At 44.2% G+C, this 21,222-nt stretch overlaps 1 protein-coding gene across 1 annotated transcript in view; it reads right to left on the minus strand.

The window, feature by feature from the left end:
* Positions 1-21,222, minus strand: part of VPS53 (VPS53 subunit of GARP complex) — a 221,713-nt gene that overhangs the window by 111,428 nt on the left and 89,063 nt on the right. The window contains exon 12 of the mRNA XM_077482250.1: positions 10,162-10,263. Coding sequence (XP_077338376.1) covers positions 10,162-10,263 — 102 coding nt within the window. The remainder of the gene's footprint in view (positions 1-10,161; positions 10,264-21,222) is intronic.

Consider the following 21,222-nt stretch of genomic DNA (forward strand, 5'->3'; position numbering starts at 1 on the left):
CCCTAGAAATCTGCTCTGGCAAAGCACCAGCCCACTCAGCCTGCAAAGTTGCCACAGACCTAGTTGATTGTGCCTTAATACCCACTGGAGGTTCCACCCCCCTTATCACATATACCTGACTAATTGCCATCCTCAGCCATCTGGCAATTGTCCGCCTGGATGCTCTGGATCCTTTCTTGGACCCTGAGAATAAAACAAAAAAGGAGTCAGACTTCCTGAACTGACTTGTACAGTCTATATATTGTAGGACGCAACTCCTAACGTCCAAACTATGAAAAATAAGTTCCTGTTCCCTCATAGGATTTGAGCAAAAGGTGGGTAACACAATCTCCTGAACCCTGTGAAATTCAGAGGCTACCTTTGTCAAAAACGCCGGATCAGTTTTAAAAACTACACGGTATAGGAAAACATTAAAAAAAAGGAGCTCTCACTGAGAGAGCTTCGAGTTCACTCACTCTCCGTAGTGATCGCTACCAAAAACACAGTTTTGAGGGTGATCCATTTCAACGTGCAGGCTTCCAACGGCTCAAAGGGCTCCCCTGTGAGTGCCTGCAAAACTAAAGAAAGATCCCACACCAGGAACGGAGAGACTCTGACAGGCCTTTGTCTACTCAAAGCCTTGAAAAACCAACTTATCCATGGATCAAACGGCAGTTGTTTTTCTAGGAAGACGCTTAAAGCGGACACCTGCCCTTTCAGGGTACTAAGGGCTAAGCCTTTATCTGCTCCTGAATGCGGAAATTCTAAGGCCGCGTACACACGGGCGGACTGTTCGCCCAACTTTGTACGCTGAACAGTGTTTCAGCGGACAGTCCGCTCGTGTGTGGGCTTCAGCGGACAGTTTCAGTGGACAGTCTGACGAACAAAGTTTTTCGGAATTCCCGTAAGACAGTCCGCTGAAACTTGGTTTGAGCGGACAGTCCGCTCGTGTGTAGGCTTGTTCGTCAAACTAAGTTCCGCGCATGCTCAGAAAGGATTTACACGCCGAAGGTTGCATTGCAGTGTATAGGACGTCGTTTTTCTAGTTCCCGTCGTACGTGCCGTTCATGTCATCGCGCACGCTTTCAGCGGACTGTTCGTTCATCGTGTGTGGTCAAGTCCGCTCATGCAAATTTTGAGCGGACTGTTTGTCGGATTGTTTGACAAACTAAGTTGGGCGAACAGTCCGCCCGTGTGTACGCGGCCTGACACTGCTATGGAGCTGCGTACATCAAAGGAGCGCTCCAAGCACCAACTATTAAAACGCTTCCACACCTTCCGGTAAATGGCCTGCATTTCCTTCTTTCTACAGTTTAAAAGGGGGGCCACCAAGCGATCCGAGAACCCTTTTCCCTTTAGTAACTCTTCCTCAGAAGCCAGGCTGCGGGGTTCCACCGTTCTACCTGAGGACAGACGACTGGTCCCTGGAACAGGAGATCCTCCAGGACCGGGAGAATCCAGGGAGGTTCTACGGCCAAGCCCTTCAGAACGGAGAACCATGGCCTCCTGGGCCAGTGCGGGGCAATCAGGATGAGAACCGTGTTCTCCACCTGAAATTTTCTCAACACTGCCGGATTTAACACCGGAGGGGGGAAGGCATAACACCTGGAAAACTCCCAATTCTGAGCCAAGGCATGTACTATACTACTAACGCCCCGTCCCACCTGCTTAGGGAAAAGAAAAGACACGCTTTTGTGTTTTCCCTTGAGGCAAACAGATCTATTGATGGGACCCCCCACCTTCTGGTGACCATCTCGAAGACCTCCTACTTCAATACCCAGTTGCCCTCCCTCAGTCTTTCTGCTGAGGAAGTCCGCTATTTCATTCTGTTCTCCCTACAAATGAATTGCCGAAAGAGACAGATCATTGGCCTTGGCCCATTTGAGGATTGATTCTGACAGAACCCAAACTGTTCCGCTCCTGGTGTCCCCGTTTGTTGACATAGGCCACCACCGAGGATTTGTCTGAACATACCCTCATGTGTTGTCCCCGAAGTTCTTCCTGAAAGGCATTGAGAGCCAGATCCACCGCTCTCAACTCCCTCCAGTTCGAGGACCGCACTACCTCCATTTTCTCCCAGGAACCCTGCACCACCCGGGTGCCCAGATGAGCTCCCCAACCTGAACCGCTCGCATATGTTATGTTCCTGGATACCGGGAGGACCCACTCCAGACCCTGTTACCTCCTTTCTCCACCACCAGAGGGACCCCTTGACCTGAGGAGGAACTGAAACCAATGAATCCCACGACCCCTGGCTGTGGTCCCAGATCCTCAAAATGAACAGTTGCAGAGGACGAAAATGTAGCCCCGCCCACTGCACTGCTGGAAGTGTGGATGACAGTAAGCCTAGGGCCGACATTATCCCCCTTACCGAAACCTGAGAACTGCCCTGGAGGAATAACATTGCATTGTCTATCTTCTGAATCTTTTCCAAGGGCAGAAAGACCCTTTGCTCTGTCGAATCCAACACATAGCCCAGAAAGGTGACCCTTTGGGCCGGGATTAAATTGGATTTCTCCAGGTTTACGAGCCAACCCAAGTTCTCTAAGATGTCTTTTGTAACCTGCAGATCTCGAACCAGTTGCTTTGGGGACAGTGCAAACAAAAGAAGATCGTTTAGATAAGCAATTATCGAGATGCCTCTGAGCCTTAAGAATGCCAGTACCTCCACCATCACCTTGGTGAAGATACGGGGGGAAGAGGACAGACCAAAAGGAAGGGCCCTGAATTGGAGACTAAGAACCCCTTTCACTGTTCTTACTGCCAGCCTGAGAAATTTTTGATGGCTTTCTGCGATGGGAATGTGCAGATATGCATCTTTCAAATCTATTGATGCCATTAAACAGTTTGGTAGAAGCAGTGCCTTCACCGAATACACCAAATCCATCTGCAATCTCCTGTATGTGACAGAGATTCAGAGGCTTTAAATTCAGAATCAGCCTGAAATTTCCCGAAGGCTTGCGGACCACAAAGATGTGGGAATAAAAGCCTCTGCCTCTCTCGCCCACTGGCACCCTTGCTACCACCTCCTGCTGTTCTAGCTCCTGTAGTGAGGACAGCAGGGCACATGACATTTTCACACACTTTAGCAACTCGGTGGCCAGAAGCCTGAGTGGGGGGGGGATTCGAGAACTCCAATCGATATTATCGACTTATAATCCCCAGCATGAACTGATTGGAGGTGATCCTTTCCCACTGTGGGAGGAAAGCCCCCAACCTTCCTCCCACCATGATCCTGTCATTGCCTCTTTTTGGGCTGTTCAGGAGGGCGAAAAATTGCTCCCCCAACTTTTGGAGCCTCCACCTTCTTTTGAAGTTGAGCCTTTCTTTTAGCCTGAACCCCATATTTCCTCTTAATGGGGAAGGGTTTCTTCTTATCGGCTGCCTGATCTAGCACAGCCTCCAGCACTGGTCCAAATAATAGATCACCCATGAGAGGTATTCCACAAAGTTTAATTTTGGACACACTATCCCCACCATGTTTTCAGCCATAAGGCTCTCCTGGCTGAATTAGTCAGGGCCGTGGATCTTGCAGACATGCGGACAGATTATGCCGAAGCATCTGCAATATAAGCCGCTCCCTTGAGTAACATGGAGAAGGAAGAGAGAATAGTCTCCTTTGCTGTTACTGCTTCTATATGGGCTTTGATCTGAGTAAGCCAGTATTCCATATTCCTGGCTACCACAGTGGCCGCCATGGCTGGTTTCAGGTTCCCCTGACCAGAGTCCCAAGCATTCTTTAAAAGCAAATTCATCCTTCGATCCATGGGATCTGACAGAACCCCCATGTCCTCAAAGTCCAGATCTGTATGCCTGGACACTTGAGAAAATGCCGCATCTAACCTAGGGGACTTGTTCCATACCAGAGACTCCTCCTCTGCAAATGGAAACCTTCATTTCAAGGCTCTTGAGAAAAAAGGTTTCCTCTCTCTGGATCCTGCCATTCTTTCTTGATGGCATTCACCAGGACCTCGTGAACTGGGAACACCCTCTTCTTCTCTTCCCCCAAGCCCCTGTACATTTGATCATGCAGGGGCAAGGTCTTCCTTTACTCTTGAATGCCTAAATTGGTGAGAATGGCTCCTAAGAGATTCTCCACTTCTTCAAGAGAAAGTTTATAACAGGAGGGCCTTTTGGATTCCCCATCCAGAGTATCCTCATCTGACTCCCCCTGGGAGTCAGAGACGGCACTATCCACGTAGTCGCCATCACTGGAGCCCTCTGGCTTATCCCCCACTGGGACCATAACCTCAGGGATAGGTGGACCACTCTGCTGTGCTGGTGGAAGGTTACTCTGGGTCTGAGGTAACTGAAAACTGGAGAATAAATGACCTAAAGGTGCTAGAGAGTTCCCTTACTGATACCGCAAGGTCCACACCCTGCTCCGCTGTCTGCTCCCTCACCAGCCCCTCTATACACTCCCTACAAAGTGCTTTAGACCAAGACTCCCCCATAGAAGCCCTACACAAAGGACACTTCTTAGACCCATGGGGCGATTTGCTGGTGGCTTTCTGAAACATAAAAGCAGACAAAAGGAGTAATAAGCACCACCAATCACCAGCACTGACCAGAGGAACACCAGGAGTGCCCCCCCCAGGACCAACCACCACCAGGGTACCAGATGCTCCCCCTCTTCCCCCCCCCCCGACCACCAGGGAGGGGAGGGAATACACCGGTGGAGCTACCGATACAATAGGAAGGGAACACCACCCCAGGGTTCACATTACCTTAGAGTGGCTGGTGCTGCTGTCTCCTGGGCCAGTTCTTGAAGCCTCTGCTTCTGACATGCCAGACACTAGTGGTCATAGTCCTGTCTCCCAGCCGCTGTCTGTACAGGGTGAAAAGGAAGACCTCATCAGCCAGAAAGCGCCATCCGTTTGAATTTACCGCGTCTGGAACCAGAAGACGCGTGTGCAGAAACAAGGAAGCCCGCCCCCACCGGAAATGACGTCGCCCGTCATCCGGCCCGGCACACTGCTCCAGTGCCGCCTGCACAAGGGGATACGTAGCCTCCTCCTGTCGCGCCACACTATGCGCCATCAAACGGCCCTCCCCAGATCTCCACCTTCCCCAAGGGTGGCTGGAGCGCACAACGGTGAAAACCGCAATGGTCACCAGGGAGCCGTTCGGCCATCCTGACCTCCAACGGCCGCCCAGGACCACCATAGAGAGACCCGTCTCCCCCAGGTAAAAGCCTCCCCAGCTGACTAGCTTCGGCTCCCATGGGGTGTCTCCCCTCTGGAGGAAACACCATAACTGAGGAGCTGAGGGGAGGTTGAGGCTTAAATCTGTGTTGAAGGCGGTGTTTTCTAGAAGGGGAGGAGCCAGGGTCTCCCTATGGTGGCTGTCCTGAAATACGGTCTTGGGAAAAATTGGACTAACTTTACTGTGGTCTTATTTTTTAATTCAAAATTCCCCAAAAAAACTGCGCTTGCAATGACCGCCATTTTATTCTCCAAGGTGTTTTTATAACGTCTTGTCTGTAAAATCCTTTTCTTAGAGTACATCATGGGACACAGAGCACCATAGTAATCACTATGTGGGTATATAGGCATCTTGAGGTGATGGACACTGGTATAACCAATAGAGGAAGTTTACTCCCTAAATAACCCCTTCTCCTACCAGGAGTACCTCAGTTTTTGTAGCAAAGCAATATACTTAAACCCCAGAAAGAGAGGCAGGACTTCTATATCCCCTGATGTACTCCAAGAAACGGATTTTACAGGTAAGCTGTTATAAAAATCCTATTTTCTTTATCGTACATCATGGGACACAGAGCACCATGGTAATCACTATGTGGGATGTCCCATAGCAATGCTATTTGAGGGGAGGGAGATACAACCAGTAGGGCACCCCCAGACTTGAGGACCTATACTGCTGCCTGCACCACACTGCGCCTAAAGGCGATATCCTCATGCCTTCTTACATCCACCTGACAGAACTTGGTGAATGTATGCACTGAAGACCAAATTGCGGCCTTACAGATCTGAACCATGGAGGCCTGGTGATGCACTGCCCAAGAAGCACTAACTGCCCTGGTAGAGTGTGCTTTGACTTGAAAAGAATCTTACCCCTTAAATCATAAGTCTGAATTATAACTTGCGTATCCACTTAGCGACAGTGGTTTTTGATGCTGCCTGTCCTTTCTTCTTAGGACCTTCTGGCAGTACAAATAAGACATCAGTCTTCCGGATCTGAGCAGTCTTTTACCACTTCCTGACAGCCTCACACAGATATACTGCGGCAGAAGAGCGCATACAGGCAGAATCACGTACCTGTACGTTGCCCTTTAAGAGGAGGGTTGTGGGTGCGCGTGCGCATGATCTCGGGTCCCGCATACTATGTCCGCGGGGATACCCGCAATCGTCTCACGTAGAGGAAGAACGGGGAAATGCTAATGTAAACAAGCATTTCCCCGTTCTGCCTAGTGACACTGTCACTGATCACAGCTCCCTGTAATTGGGAGCGGTGATCAGTGTTGTGTCACACACAGCCCCTCCCCCCCCCCCACAGTTAGAATCACTCCCTAGGACACACTTAACTCTTTCACTGCCAGTCACATTTACACAGTAATCAATGCATTTTTAAATGCACTGATCGCTGTATAAATGTGAATGGTCCCAAAATCGCAAGAAAAGTGTCCAATTTGTCCGCCATAATGTATCAGTCACAAAAAAAAAAAAAAAAAAAAAAAAAAAAAAAAAGACGCTGATCGCCATTACTAATAAAAAAAATATATAAATAAAAATGCCATAAAACTATCCCCTATTTTGTAAACGCTATAACTTTTGCGCAAACCAATCAATCGGATTAGATACTGACAGGACAATCCCGTAGCCTGAAAGTCCAAGCCTTCAAAACCAGACGCACTGCCTGAATCTCTAGGATTTTGATGGCAAGGCTCTTTGGTTCTTGACCACTGTCCTTGGACAGTTGTCTTCTCTAGTACTGCTCCCCAGCCTGAAAGGCTGCCATCTGTTACCACTTTCCAGATAACTGGTCTGAAGGATTTTCCTTTCAGCAGATTCTGTGTTAGTAACCACCAACTGAGGCTTTGGGAAACCCTTGGGGACAGCCGCATTGGCAAGTCTAAAGCTTGAATCCTTTTGTTCCAAGCAGACAGGTTACTGTTTTGCAACAGTCTCAAGTGGAACTGGGCTTAGGGAACCGCTTCGAATGAAGCCACCATCTTTCCTAACAACCTCATGCAAGGGCGAATGGAGGGATCTCCTTTTGACCTGACCATCCGCACCAGCTCTCTTATAGAGTTGATCTTTGCCTGAGGCAAGAACGCCTTTTTCTGGGCTGTGTATGATCAGACCCAAGTACTCCAGCCTTTTAGCGTCTTGAAAGGAAAACTTCTCTAGGTAACTTCCCAGGTAACTGGTTGTAATGCGCACGCTTTGCTCCAAACGAGCCACGACTGGTCTATTAGCAATAGATCATCTAGGTACGCCAAGACTGTTATGCCCTGTGCCCTTAACCTGGCTAGAGGTGGGGCCAGCACTTAAACACCCGGGGTGCTGTAGCTAGCCTGAAGGGCAAGGCTACAAACTGAAAATGCTGCTGTTTTACCTCAAACCACAGAAAATATATATATATATATATATATATAAATAAATATAGGGACATGCAGATATGCATGCCTGATGTCGATAGACGCCAGAAGTTCTCCACCTTGTAGGTTAGAAAACCAATGACCTGATCGACACCATGTGAAAGGAGCGGATTTTCAGGAACTGATTTAGAATCTTTAGATCTAGAATAGGTTTGGCATCACCATTCGGTTTTGGTACCATAAAGAGGTTTGAATAAAACTCCAAACCTTGCTCTTCTGTGGGAATTTGTATGATCACCCCCTGAGCAAGTAATCGGTCTAGTGCCCGAAACAAAGATTGCCTTTTCCCTGGATCTTTGGGAATGTTTGACCTCAGAAAAAGATGGTGGAAACTCCTGAAATTCTAGTTTGTGTCCTAGAGACACCGTGGAGATGACCCATCTGTACTGAATTTCCTCTTGCCAGACTTCTGAGTATTGCAGAAGTCTTCCTCTCACTCTGGCGGGGGGGGAACCCCTCATAATGAGGCTTTAGAATTCTACTTTGCAGGTTTCTGGCCCCAGGACTTCCTTTTTGTGCCTGACCTTGAGGCTTTCCTCTATAGTCTGACAGTGGAGGCTGTTGCCACTGCCTAAAGGCGGATGCCCCTGGCGCAGGAGAAGGAGTCTGCTTAAATGAAGGGTGTTTATACTTTCCCCACTAGAAATCATTTGGATATATGTGTCCAAATCATCCCCAAATAGCCGATCCCCATGAAAACGACAACCAGTCAGGAGCCTCTTGCATGGTGCTTCGGTTGACCAATTTTTTAACCACAGGATCCTACGCATGTGTACTAGCGCAAAGCACAAGGCAGGACACCTGGTGAATAGAATCTTTCATGGGGTCTATGGCAAAACATAATGCTTTTGGTAGTTTGGCCAAATCCTGGGCTTGTTGTGCAGGAATCTCCTTAAGGGTCTGTCTAAACTGGTCCTTTAGGGACTGACAGATGCCTACTGAAGTGACTGCAGGCTGAGTAACAGCTCCTGTCAAGGAAAAAGAGGATTTTAACAGAAATTCCAACCTTTTATCTGTTGGATCCTTAAGCATCTGAGCATTGTCTACTGGACAATTTAGACTTTTATTCACACTTGAAATCGCAGCGTCAACTGCTGGTACATTCCATTTTTTGGTGAATTTCTCCTCCATGGAATAGAGTGCTGTGAAACCATTCAGCATAAATAAGCTGTTCTAGTAATGCATGGACAGGAAATGCATGCAAAGGCTGTGAAGGTTTAAAGTAACCTAAAGAAGAAACAGAACTTTCAGCTGACTCCATTAGGGGTAGCTTGAAAGTGTAACGAACCATCTCTATAAGATTGCGAGGCTGAAAAAGGTTCATCCAACGTTGTCTCCTCCACAGAGGAGTAATTGGTTTGCCTTTGCTCCTGATTGCCTGAGGGTAACACCTCATCCTGTACCCACTGTTCCCTTGGTAATGGGTCTGAGGTAGGGGAGGGGGATCTAACACGCTTCCTATCCTTTTGGATGGAGGATACAATTAAAGGCACTAATCTTTCTTCTAGGCCCTGCAGGGCAGAGGAAAATGCATCTTCAGTCATGTATACAGGGGCTGACATGTGAGAAGCAGCTGCACCACCAATTGGATCCACTTTGGCTGTATACGTCTATGGAGGCTGTTTAAATCCAGCAAGGATCCCTCCAGTGGAGCTCTTCAGAGCACATCTTCACTCGTGACCAACACCTTAGACACTGGCAAAAAAAATGGAGGTACTCCTGGTAGGAGGAGGGGTTATTTAGGGAGTGAACTTCCTGTATTGAGTATACCAGTGTCTATCACCTGAAGGTGCCTATATACCCACATAGTGATTACTAAGGTGCCCTGTGTCCCGTGATGTACGATAAAGAAAAAATGTTTTTAACTTGTAAACACCAAATCTCAGAAAGAGGCTCAGTCCTTAAGTGAATAAAACTGGGGCGAAGGTTCACCTTCCAGCAAGACATTGACCCTAAACATACAGCCAGAGCTACGATTTAGATCAAACATATGCATGTGTTAGAATGGCCCAGTCAAAGTCCAGACCTAAATACAATTGAGAATCTGTGGCAAGACTTGAAAATTTCTGTTCACAGACACTCTCCATCCAATATGACAGAGCTTGAGCTATTTTGCAAAGAAGAATTGGCAAAAAACGTACTCTAGATGTGCAAAGCTGGTAGAGACATACCCAAAAAGACTTGCAGCTGTAATTGCAGTGAAAGGTGGTTCTACAACGTATTGAATCAGGGGGGCTGAATACAAATGCACCCCACACTTTTCACATATTTATTTGTAATAAAAAGTTGAAAGCATTTATAAAATTTTCATTCCACTTCACAATTATGTGCCACTTTGTGTTGGTCTATCACATAAAATCCCAATATAATACATTTACATTTTTGGTTGTAACATGACAAAATCTGATATGCTGAACATCATGATGAACATCTAGTTTGGAAGAACACAAGAAGTGATTGTTTTACATATGCTGATTTAAGAAACAGAACAGAAGCTGGAGTATGTCAAATTTTGAAGCGATGCCTCCTCTAACTTAAACAGTGAACAAAGCCACAGAACTCACCTTATCAAGGTCACCATCTCTTTCCAGAGTTGACTCATCTCCTATGTTGTCGTCATCTAGGAAGGGATTGGTAGAAACTGGAGCTTGAGGCTCTGGCTTTTTCTGAAAAGCAAAAAATAAATAAAAATATATCTATATCTAATTATATATATATATAATTATTATTATACAAGATTTATATAGTGCCAACAGTTTACGCAGCGCTTTACAATGTATGGGGGGGGACAACACAATAAAGGTACAGGAGGCCACTGCTTGCAGAGCTTACATTCTAAAGGGAGGGGGTGGTGGTACAAAAGGTAATAGCTGCAGAGAATGATCTGATCGGGGTGGCTCGGGGTCAGTTGTTAGGTGGGTGTGGGATAGGCTTCCCTGAATAAATGAGTTTTCAGGGATCTCCTAAAGGTGGACAGGATAGGGGCTGCTCGGACAGACTGGGGCAGGGAGTTCCAGAGGATGGGAGAGGCTCTGGAGAAGTCTTGAAGGCAAGCATGAGAGAAGGTAACAAGGGAGCTAGAAAGCAGGAGCGGAGGGGACAATTTGGGTGATATCTGCAGATGAGGATGGTGATGTAGATGGGGGTGATGTTGTGGATGGCTTTGTATGTTATGGTTAGCATTTTGAATTTTACACGATGGGGTAGGGGAAGCCAGTGAAGGGATTGGCAGAGAGGGGCGGAATTCATGGATCGATCAGTGAGGTGTATTAGTCCAGCAGCAGAATTCATAATAGACTGAAGGGGAATAGCCTGCTTAAGGGTAGGCCATTAAGGACAGAGTTGCAGTAGTCAAGGCGGGAAATAATCAAGGAGTTGCTATGAAGTGTCATTAATCAGGAAGGATCGAATTCTGGAGATATTGCAGAAGTGAAGACGGCAGGATTTAGCCAGTGATTGGATATGAGGGCTGAAGGAGAGCTCAGAGTCAAGGATTACACCCAGGACCCTAGCATGTGTGGAGGGACCAATGGTTGTGTTGTTGATATTAATGGTGATGTCACTTGGGGGCAATGGGGGTAGTGAAGGAGGAAATAGAACAAGCTCAGTTTTAGAAAGATTGAGTTTGAGGAAGTGGTGTGACATCCATACTGATATGTCATTCAGTAAGTTTGAGATCTGTGAGGAGATCGAGGGGGTGAGCTGAGGAGTGGAGAGATAGACCTGGGTGTCGTCGGCATAGAGGTGGTATTGGAAACCATGGGAGGTTATCAAATGGCCCAGGAAGGGGTATAGAGCGAGAATAGGAGGGGCCCAAGGACAGAACCTTGGGGTACCCCAACAGAAAGAGGAAGGGTGGAGCAGAGGAGATGGAGTTGTAAGTGACACTGAAAGTGCGCTGAAATAGGTAGGAGGAAAACCAGGATAAAGCAGAATTGCGGAGGCCAAGGGAGTGTAATTTGCTGAGGAGTAGGTGGTTAACTGTGTCAAAGGCAGCAGAGAGGTCTAAAAGTATGAGTATGGAGTAGTGCCCATTGGTTTTACCAGTTAGTAGGTCATTGGTGAGTTTAAGTAGGGCAGTTTGAGTAGAATGTTGTGGGCGGAAGCCAGACTATAGGGTGGTCGAGAAGGTTGTTGTCCATGAGGTAGCGACTCAGATCTGTCCAAAGCCTTCTTTCAATCTAATCAATTCAATATGCAATGTTTGGGAATAAGGCAGAAATACTGTATCTGGACACAATAATCAAGTATATTGTGGTGCTACACTTACACATAGGCATTGCTGTTTTTCCTCTTCTGGGCTTATACGCAATTTTATAATGACCCTAAACAGACACCTCATACACATGCTGGCTAAGATTATCCTGCATTCTTCCCAGGTGCTTCAGCAGATTGGGGCCTGTTTTGGTGGTTACTTTAAGTGTACATAAGGGAAAATGTGCATTTTTGCCCTTCGCCATTCAGTAGCAGTTTCCTATAACCATTCCCATCTATTTTTTATCGAAATAATGTAAAACAATTTTTTTTACCAGGACACATCTAGAATCATCTAGCCATTGGTCTGCCTTCTATTTGGGAGGATATAGTAGCTTAGCTTGGCTCACATTCCCACCACTGCCGATTTTTCTCAGATTGCAGCTAAATTGTCTCTATACCATGAGGGTTGTTACTGTAAAGCATAACCTGTATTAATGTTGCTCCTATAATACCTCTAAAATGTACACAATGTAATGTTTCCTAATATTCGATTATACATATTTTAAAATAAAAAATGCATACAAAGTGAGGCAAAAACCATCATTTCAGCTGTCACTATAGCAGGAGGTGAAGGGAAATCTTCCAATGGGGACACCTATCTTGGTAACAACCGTGTTAGTGGAGTTTTTCCTCTTACTCCCTGTCATGTCTCTGGAGTACAGTAGTTCATGGTTTAGTTTATTTCCTGTGTTTTTTCTCACTTTTTTCCTTTCCTGCTGATCTGTTTTCTGTATTTTTTATTTTCCCTCTGGTCCTTTAAAATGAATCTTAATAAGGAAAACATCAAATGTGGCAGTCATTTTTAAGAGGGCTTTAGAGAGCACAAAAGTGAAGGCATTCATTTGTAAATGGGCTTTAATAGCAGTGATCACTAGCAGACTCATGTAATGTGTCTCCAAACTTTATCTGTCTCCTGAATCATGTCCTCCACGTCTCCCAAGAAATGCTATGGCATGTGTGCAGTCTCTGACCATCTCCTGTTGTACAGCATGTCTTTAGTCTTTAAAAGCTTTGTGTAGCATTACATTCACTGATTATTATGTGATTCTTTGATGATATCAAGGGTCACACTCTAAGGCCCTCTCTTTCAAGTAGGTTTACTACCACTCGTACATTAGAAATAAAAAAAAAAAAAAATACCAAATTTTTATACCGAATATTTATACTTGTTATACAGTATTATTAAAGTGTCACTAAACCCACATCATCAAAAAAAAAAAACTATCAATAAATGGTGTTGCTCATACTATGAGATTCATTTTCTGTATTCTGCAAAAAACCTGATTGATCCTGCCGTTCTCTATCTGTTCTCTATCTCCCCCTTCTGTCCATGTCCCCAATTCAGCTAGGTATTTTGCAGAGCAGTGTTAGCAGCTCTGTCCATGCTCAGTTTTCAGTGAGTTTCTATGCTGACCACTTCCTCCCTATCACATTTGAGCACTGCGTGTGACTATAGAGTGTATAGTAGGTGAGTACACAGTGGTAAATGACAGCCAACTCCCTCCCTCCCTCCTTTATGCCCACTAACCAGCTAAACCCGATGGCGGATATTACATGTAGATTAATGGTGGCTTCACCTCCCTGTTATTCTAAGACACAGGCTGGAGGGGTGTGACACAGCCTGTGACTGGCAGAAATGCGTCCACACTATGTCATTGCCGAAAAAAAAATAGATTTGATTTCAAATACATACTTGTATGCCAATATAAAACGTTTATTGATATTATTTATTTTTACTCTGTATTCCAAAGGCTGTCTTTTTTTTTTAACATGTGAACAACAGCAGAGGACTAGAAGCTCCTCCTGCCTATGTATCACTGCAGACAGGCTGGGAAAGATCTGGGTCATGTGACAGGTGTATATCGATTAGGAAAAAGGTACTCAGTTGTATTCTTTGAAATTAAAATAATCACAGTGCCATCATCCACATAAATAGTATGTCAATTAAACTGTGTGTTTAGTATCACTTTAAGAAAAAGTTTATTAGTCTTCGTAGATTCATGTTTTTACACTTGTGTATGATGTTGGCTTCAGAGAAGTGTTCACTGTCCTACTTTGCTCTTGCTCGGGTACTGACAAAATGTCCTTGTATGCACTGTGAACTTCTAGTCTGCTCTTTACTAACATATTTCATTTTGAGCATAGTTTTTTGGGAAAGAAAATACTAGGGAGGCAGGATTATACAGCTGTTGTTTCTCATTTAGGAGATGTATGAAATCCACACAACTCTGCAAGTCAGCTTTTACTGATGCTTTATTACAGTTTTCAGCATTGAATGTTCTACAAAAGTGTTATAATACATTAGTAGTGATAAAATGAAAATATTTTAACACAATGCCATAGATTTAATAAACGACATAAGTTCCCATGAAGCAAGATACTCCAAAGCTGAGCAGTGAATAACATGCTGGTTAAGCAACACTGGAGAGCTCTCAAGTGACTGGTTGTTGCATATTGCTTTATGGCATGATTAATTGCTACTGCCATCACATTCTTCAACGCAACTGCAGTCCACAAAGCGCAGTCATGCACACATTAAAGTATAGTTATATTTTCTCTATAAAATCCCTCAGTCCACTACCCCCCCCCCCCCCCCCAGCCCCTTCAGCTAAATTAACCTAGCACCTCCATGCACTGCATACTTACCTGTTGAATGGCAAGCGGGAGAACCCCACGCTATTTACATCTTGGATGTGGAAATCTTGTCTGGTGCTAGGCAAATCTGTGCAAAAATTTCATACACATAAACAGAGGTGTATTTCTACAGTAGAGAGGCTAGGAGTAGGGCACCATTCGTGTTCATAGGGGATGAACATGCAGGAATGGCTGGGTACAGTGAAGATTTCTGCAATCAGGATGTGAACGTCACAAGATGCCATCACTCAAGAGATGTAGATACACTGGGGTGAAGATTATAAGATATATTAGCTTAGGGGGGCCTTTAAAGAGAATGTGAAGCTGTCCTTGAACATTGTAGGTACATTAACATAATTGAGAAGAAAATATTAAAAAGGCCGCTCCAAGGTTCTCAAATTGGCTGCTGCCCCCTACACATCCACAGTCCCCCAAAGAGGAGATCGTGGATAGACCGGAATTTTGAAAGGGTATAACTGTAGGGTCTACGGCTCTGCCACCAAGAATGATTTGTTATTACTCACGCCCAATCGGTAATGGACGAGATTCCCAAAAGCCTCTCTATTCTCCAGAAAGCAAGGAAGACAGTTTGATATATTATATATCGTGGAGCTTCCTGTTGAAATATAAACTCCAATGGAAACTCCCATTGGAGTTTATATTTCAACAGGAAGCTCCACGATATATAATATATCAAACTGTCTTCCTTGCTTTCTGGAGAATAGAGAGGCTTTTGGGAATCTCGTCCATTACCGATTGGGCGTGAGTAATAACAAATCATTCTAGGTGGCAGCGCCGTAGACCCTACAGTTATACCCTTTCAACATTAACATAATTGTTGCGAACACTGGAATTAAAGGAAACCTGTGCTGAGATAATGATGTTTGCCTGATTGTTACATAGTTGGATAGGTTGAATAAAGACATTAGTCCATCCAGTTCAACTTGTGTTGAGGTGTGTGAGCATGTAGAAAATCATTTCCCATATCCCCGTATATTGTTTTTCACTAAGATACACATTCAAGAGTCTTTTAAAACTATCCATACTTCCTGCCGACACCACCGATTGTGGAAGAGAGTTCCACATCCTTACCACTCTGACAGTGAAAAACCTCCAATGCAGCTTAAGGTTAAACGGTTTCTCTTGCAGTCTCATCATATGGCCCAGTGTCCTCTTACACTCCCTGGGACTGAAAAGTTTCATACTTACGCTGGGATCACCATTGAGATTCTCGTACATTGCTATCATACCTCCTCTCAAGAGTCTCTTCTCCACTGAGAAAAAATTGAGCGCTTGTAGTCCTTCCTCATATTTGAGGTCCTCATATTAATTTAGGTGCCCTTCTGTGGACTCTCCCCAGCTCCAGCACATCCTTTCTGAGGATAGGTGACCAGAACTGGATGCAGTACTCCAGATGCGGCCAAACCAGAATTTTATAAAATGTCAGGATTATCGTTTTATCCCTGGAGTAAATTCCCTTTTAATGCATACTAATATTCTGCCAACTTTGGTAGCTGCAGCTTGACACTGCCTGCTATTGTTCAGTCTGTCTTATACTAGAACACCTAGATCCTTCATCCTGGAATCCCCTAGAGCAGGGGTGGCCAACCAGACAAAGACCAAGAGCCACATTTTTTACCAAGTTACCGCAAAGAGCCACATCATACGCATGGGCACACATGAACATCACCCCATCCCTTCCTCATACACACATACGTTTGCTCAGCTGGATTTATTGTAAATGTCACACACTGTTTTAACACTACAAAGACCACAGGCCAGTCATTTTCAACAATGAACACTGTGTGCACTCTCACACAGACAAACTCTGTTTAACCAAATCCATAACAAGAATAATAGAACAATTTACAAAACATTTTTCCTTTTATTATGCGCATTATATGTGTTATTTAGTGGGACTTCTGGCAATCCTTGTCTTGAACAATCCTGTTCAAATCTGGCTTGTACTCCGTTGTTGTAACTCGAAGCAATTCTTTCACATGGGTGTCGGTCAGAACAGACCGATGCTTCGATTTCACGTGTTTCAGGGTGGAAAACACAGACTCGCAGACATATGTTGACCCAAACATTGACAGTATCTTAAGTGCAGCTCGTTTGACATTGGGGTATTTTTCCATAGGCACAAGTTTCCAAAACTCAATGGTCCCTTCCTTTAAAGCAGGTTTCAGTTTGTCCTCTTCACGAAGATCAATCATCTCCATCTCAGCTGCACCCTCATCTATGACTAGCGGGGCTTTCAAACAGTCCGTCTCAGCGTTAAATGGGTCGACAAGGAACGTAATCTGTGGCCTTTTCAGTTGTAGATCACGGAACCGGGCCACAAAACTTTCGTGCAGCTTTTCAACCAGTGTTGCATATCTGGCTCTTTGCTTGTTCAGGACGGCGCTGGTGACCTGCCCACTGGCTTTTAGTAGAGTGGGAAAATGTGTTAAATCTCCCTTTTGAATATGCGCCTTGAACAAATTCAGTTTGTTGACAAATGCAAACACACTTTGCACCAGATCAGGCAGCATTTTTAACTTACCCTGCAAGGTCAGGTTCAGTTTGTCCAAGTGACACAGCATGTCAACCAAAAAGGCCAGATCCATAACCCACTCGAGGTCCGAGAGCTGTGGATAGTCCTTGTTCTTCTCTTCCATGAACAGTTTCACAGCATCCAAAAGCTGGAAGAAGCGAGAGAGTACCTGGCCTTTTTTGACAGCCACCTTACAGTGCAGTGTTGCGGCAGGTCACCTGGAAGCCCTTGGTCCAGCTCAGCGATGAGATTCTTGAATTGCCGGTGGTGAAGCGCATGTCTATGGATGTAGTTGACGATTGCCATCACAGGCTTCATGACACTGTCCAAATTCAATGTTTTAGACACAAGTTGCTCGCTGTGTATGATGCAGTGGAAATTCCAAAACTCTGGAAATGTTTGGTCAGCTTTGCACAGCCCCACAAGCCCATTCACAGTTCCAATCATGGCTGGCGCTCCATCTGTGGCTATTGCAGTTAGTTTCCCTATGGGCAGATTTGCTTTCACAAATGCATCCATCATTGTATCTTTCACATCTATGCCACGGTTCTGTCTTTTAAAGGCATAATATCGAGGAGTTCCTCTTTGATCAAACAATCGTTTGACACAGACCGTACAAATATTGCCAATTGAGCCTTGTCTTGTATGTCACAACTCTCATCTAATGCGACACTAAAATACTCACAAGCTTGAAGATCAGAGTGCAACTTTGACTGAATAGACGTGTTAATGTCTGATATTCTGTGCTCAACAGTGTGGCGGGACAGTTGGCGGTCTGATACCATTCGTTTTAGTTTGTCTTTTCAGGAGACAAGATTTCAACAATGTCAGAGGCATTTTTTAATGAACTCCCCTTCATTGTATGGCTTTTTGGCCCGTGCAATGTTCCAAGCCAGTTGATACGATGCAAGCGTTACAGTCTCTGTGTGCTTTGTACGTTTTTTGAAAAACTTTGCTTGCTTTTCTGTCTGACTTTTCAAAGTAACCAACTTGTGCTTGCGAAGTTCAGTCCCTTTTGGAAATTCCTGGTCGATGTTAGCATGGAGTGAGCTGAAGTGGCGCTGAAGGTTTGAAGCTTTGAAATGCGACAAGGACACCTGACATAAGGCAGAATGGCTTTCCATTACGTTCAACAAAAAAATATAAACTCTCCCACTTTGTTAAAAACGTCCTGTGTTCTTCTTCATATTTTCGTTTTGCTGTGCATTTTTTCCCTGCCATTTTGCTCTTACTGAAAAACTGCCCACGTGTGCATTTGACGTAAATACAGAGCAAGGGGGTGGGGTAGTGAGAGTGAGGGGTGAGCGGAGGTGTGTATGAGAGCGGATGGCGAACGGCAGAGTTCTGGCCGAAAAATTTGAAGCATGTTTTGCAATTCTGACGGACTTTCCGAATGAGCGGACTTGGCCACACAATCACACCAAACTCCGACGGATTCGAACGTGATGACGTACGACTCGACTCGAATAAGGAAGTTCATAGCCAGGAGTAGCCAATAGCTGCACTAACGTCGGTTTTAGTCCGTCGGAATAGCACACACATGAGCGAATTTCTCGGTAGGAACTGGGTCCGGCAGAGTTCTGGCCGAAAAATTTGACGGATTCGAACATGATGACGTACGACTCGACTCGAATAAGGAAGTTCATAGCCAGTAGCGTAAGTAACGTAAGAGCCGCACGGAACCAGGCAAAGAGCCGCATGCGGCTCGGGAGCCGCGGGTTGGCCACCCCTGCCCTAAAGGTTCTCCCCCCAATGAGTAACTTGTGTTTATATTTTTAACCCCCAAGTGTATTACCTTACATTTACCAATGTTAAAAACTTAAATTTGCCATCTAGTAGCCCATTCCAATCATTTATTCAGGTCCTCCTGTAAAGTTTCTATATCCTTCTGTGATGTTATTGCACTACATATTTTTGTGTCGTCAGCAAACAAAGATTGAGCTATTTATCCCATCCTCTACATCATTTATAAATAAGTTAAACAGGATTGGTCCCAGGACAGAGCCTTGGGGTACCCCATTAACAACTCTAGACCATTCCGAGTACACGTTATTAACACCACCCTTTGGACTTGCCCCCGCAGCCAGTTTTCTATCCAAGAACAAACCCTATAGTCTATACTAACCAACCTAAGTTTGTAGATTAAGAGTTTGTGGGGCACTATATCAAATGCTTAGACACATAGATACGATGTATGGCACTTTCGTAAGCTTTATTTCTGAACTCTCACACAAGCTTTATATTTTAGCACTTTGAACGGATGTAGAGAAGACTGCAGACGATAGATACAAATTATGTAGGACTGGTTTCCTCTCGGTTTCACCTGAGGCCTATCACTTCAATGGGTATATGTGAGGGTTTACAACCACTTTAAGTGTCTTGTAGTTGCCTGTAGAGCAGTACAAAGACTGGTAGAGAGATGGGTAGTATATAGGGCTAATCGGGTGTCCTGATTTTACATGTGAGGTGAGAGAGCAAAGAGAACACCTCAACAGCCTGTTGCTGCTCTTTCACTGTCCAATCACAAGCTGGGAACAAGAAGGTAACCCTTGTTGCGTTGCTTAACTGCTAAAGAGTAATGTCAGGTCACCAGGCTGGTTGTGCTGTTTGACACATGAGTAAATCTCAAGACTGAATGGACATACATAAAGCACCATTGACAGGTGAGGCAGCTCTGATATAGGTATTTATTGGTTTCCCTTGAATTTATAATATGCCATTGGATCAGTACAACAGCCGAGGAACTCAAATTTTTATAAGGAAAAGAGACCAATGACAATCTTCTTATGTTCTATACAAAGGTTTGTTTTAAACAATAATTATGATTTGGTAAAATATTTATTGTGCAAATAATGTTATATCTAACAGAAAGGGGACTACAACATAAGATAATATAATAAAAATACTATATTGTATATCTATCTATCTCTATAGCTGTGCTCATAAGTTTACATACAGTGCCTTGAGGCGATTCAGACCGCACAGCATTATAATTATGTATGTAAATTGTTTTACGATGTGTTAGCAATTGTAGATATATTTTTTCTGATTTTGCTATGTTTTTTTCAGCAAGTTCGTCTCTATGAAGCTCCTGAAGAAGCGCAAGTCGCGTAACATGTAGAGCTCCACCAGTCGTAATATTCAGTTGCAAGTGTATACCTTAATTTAATGGCTTGATGAATTACCGTACTGTTACAATTGGTGTGGTCAACACTGTATTTGTCATAAATATTATATGGTTTACTTATTTTTAGGCCTTGCATACTGTTGTATATAATTCTGTGTTTTTAATATTGTTCTATGTATAATAAATTGATCTTTAGTAGAATATAATGTCTCTGTACCTATGAAGTCTAAGCCCTCCTTTTGTTTTTGTTTTCTTTATCCCTGACCTGTCCAGTGTGTTCCTTGGCCTTCACGATGCCGTTTGTTCACAAAGGTTCTCTCACAAACCTCTGAGGGCTTCAAAGAACAGCCGTACTTATACTGAGATTAAAATTACACACAGGTGGACTCCATTTGCTAATTAGGTGACTTCTGAAGGCAATTGGTTCCTCTAGATTTTAGTTGGGGATATTTGTAAAAAAAAATTGAAAACCATTTATCATTTTCCTTCCACTTCCCGATTATGTGCCATTTTGTGTTTGTCTATCACATAAAATCCCAATAAAATACATTTACGTTTTTGGTTGTAATATAACACAATGTGGAAAATGTTAAGGGGTATGAATACTTTTTCAAGGCAATAAATATATAAGTAGAATAAAAAATAGGCCTGGAACTCCACCACACACCATATAAAATGTATATTAAGGAGAGCTTGATGACATTTTGGTTAAATATGACTGAATAGGTCTTGTTATTAAATAGGCGTTCCATTAATAAAAATTAATAGTCTGCCTTTTTTTGTAGAAGAATTATGTCGGCTGTGTTTTGACCCTTTTTAATGTCCTTGGGTGAACCAGCATTCTCTGCACTGAGATAATGAAAAGCACACGTGAATATATTGCATTCTGTAAATTAGAAGCGTATTTGTATGCTGAATAAAATACAACAATGATAATATGTAAACTGATGTCTTGCCAAAAGACATTAACTCAGTGTAGTTATGGGTTACTTAGTTGTACTAGTTTATTAACGAAGCCAGCTTGTTAGAACAAAATAATGTTTAAGAACACAGAAACAAAGGTTCTCCACA

Source organism: Lithobates pipiens, unplaced genomic scaffold (assembly GCF_037356315.1).
Source record: "Lithobates pipiens isolate NorthernLeopardFrog02 unplaced genomic scaffold, aLitPip1_a1.2 Scaffold_16, whole genome shotgun sequence".
Taxonomy (NCBI): domain Eukaryota; kingdom Metazoa; phylum Chordata; class Amphibia; order Anura; family Ranidae; genus Lithobates; species Lithobates pipiens.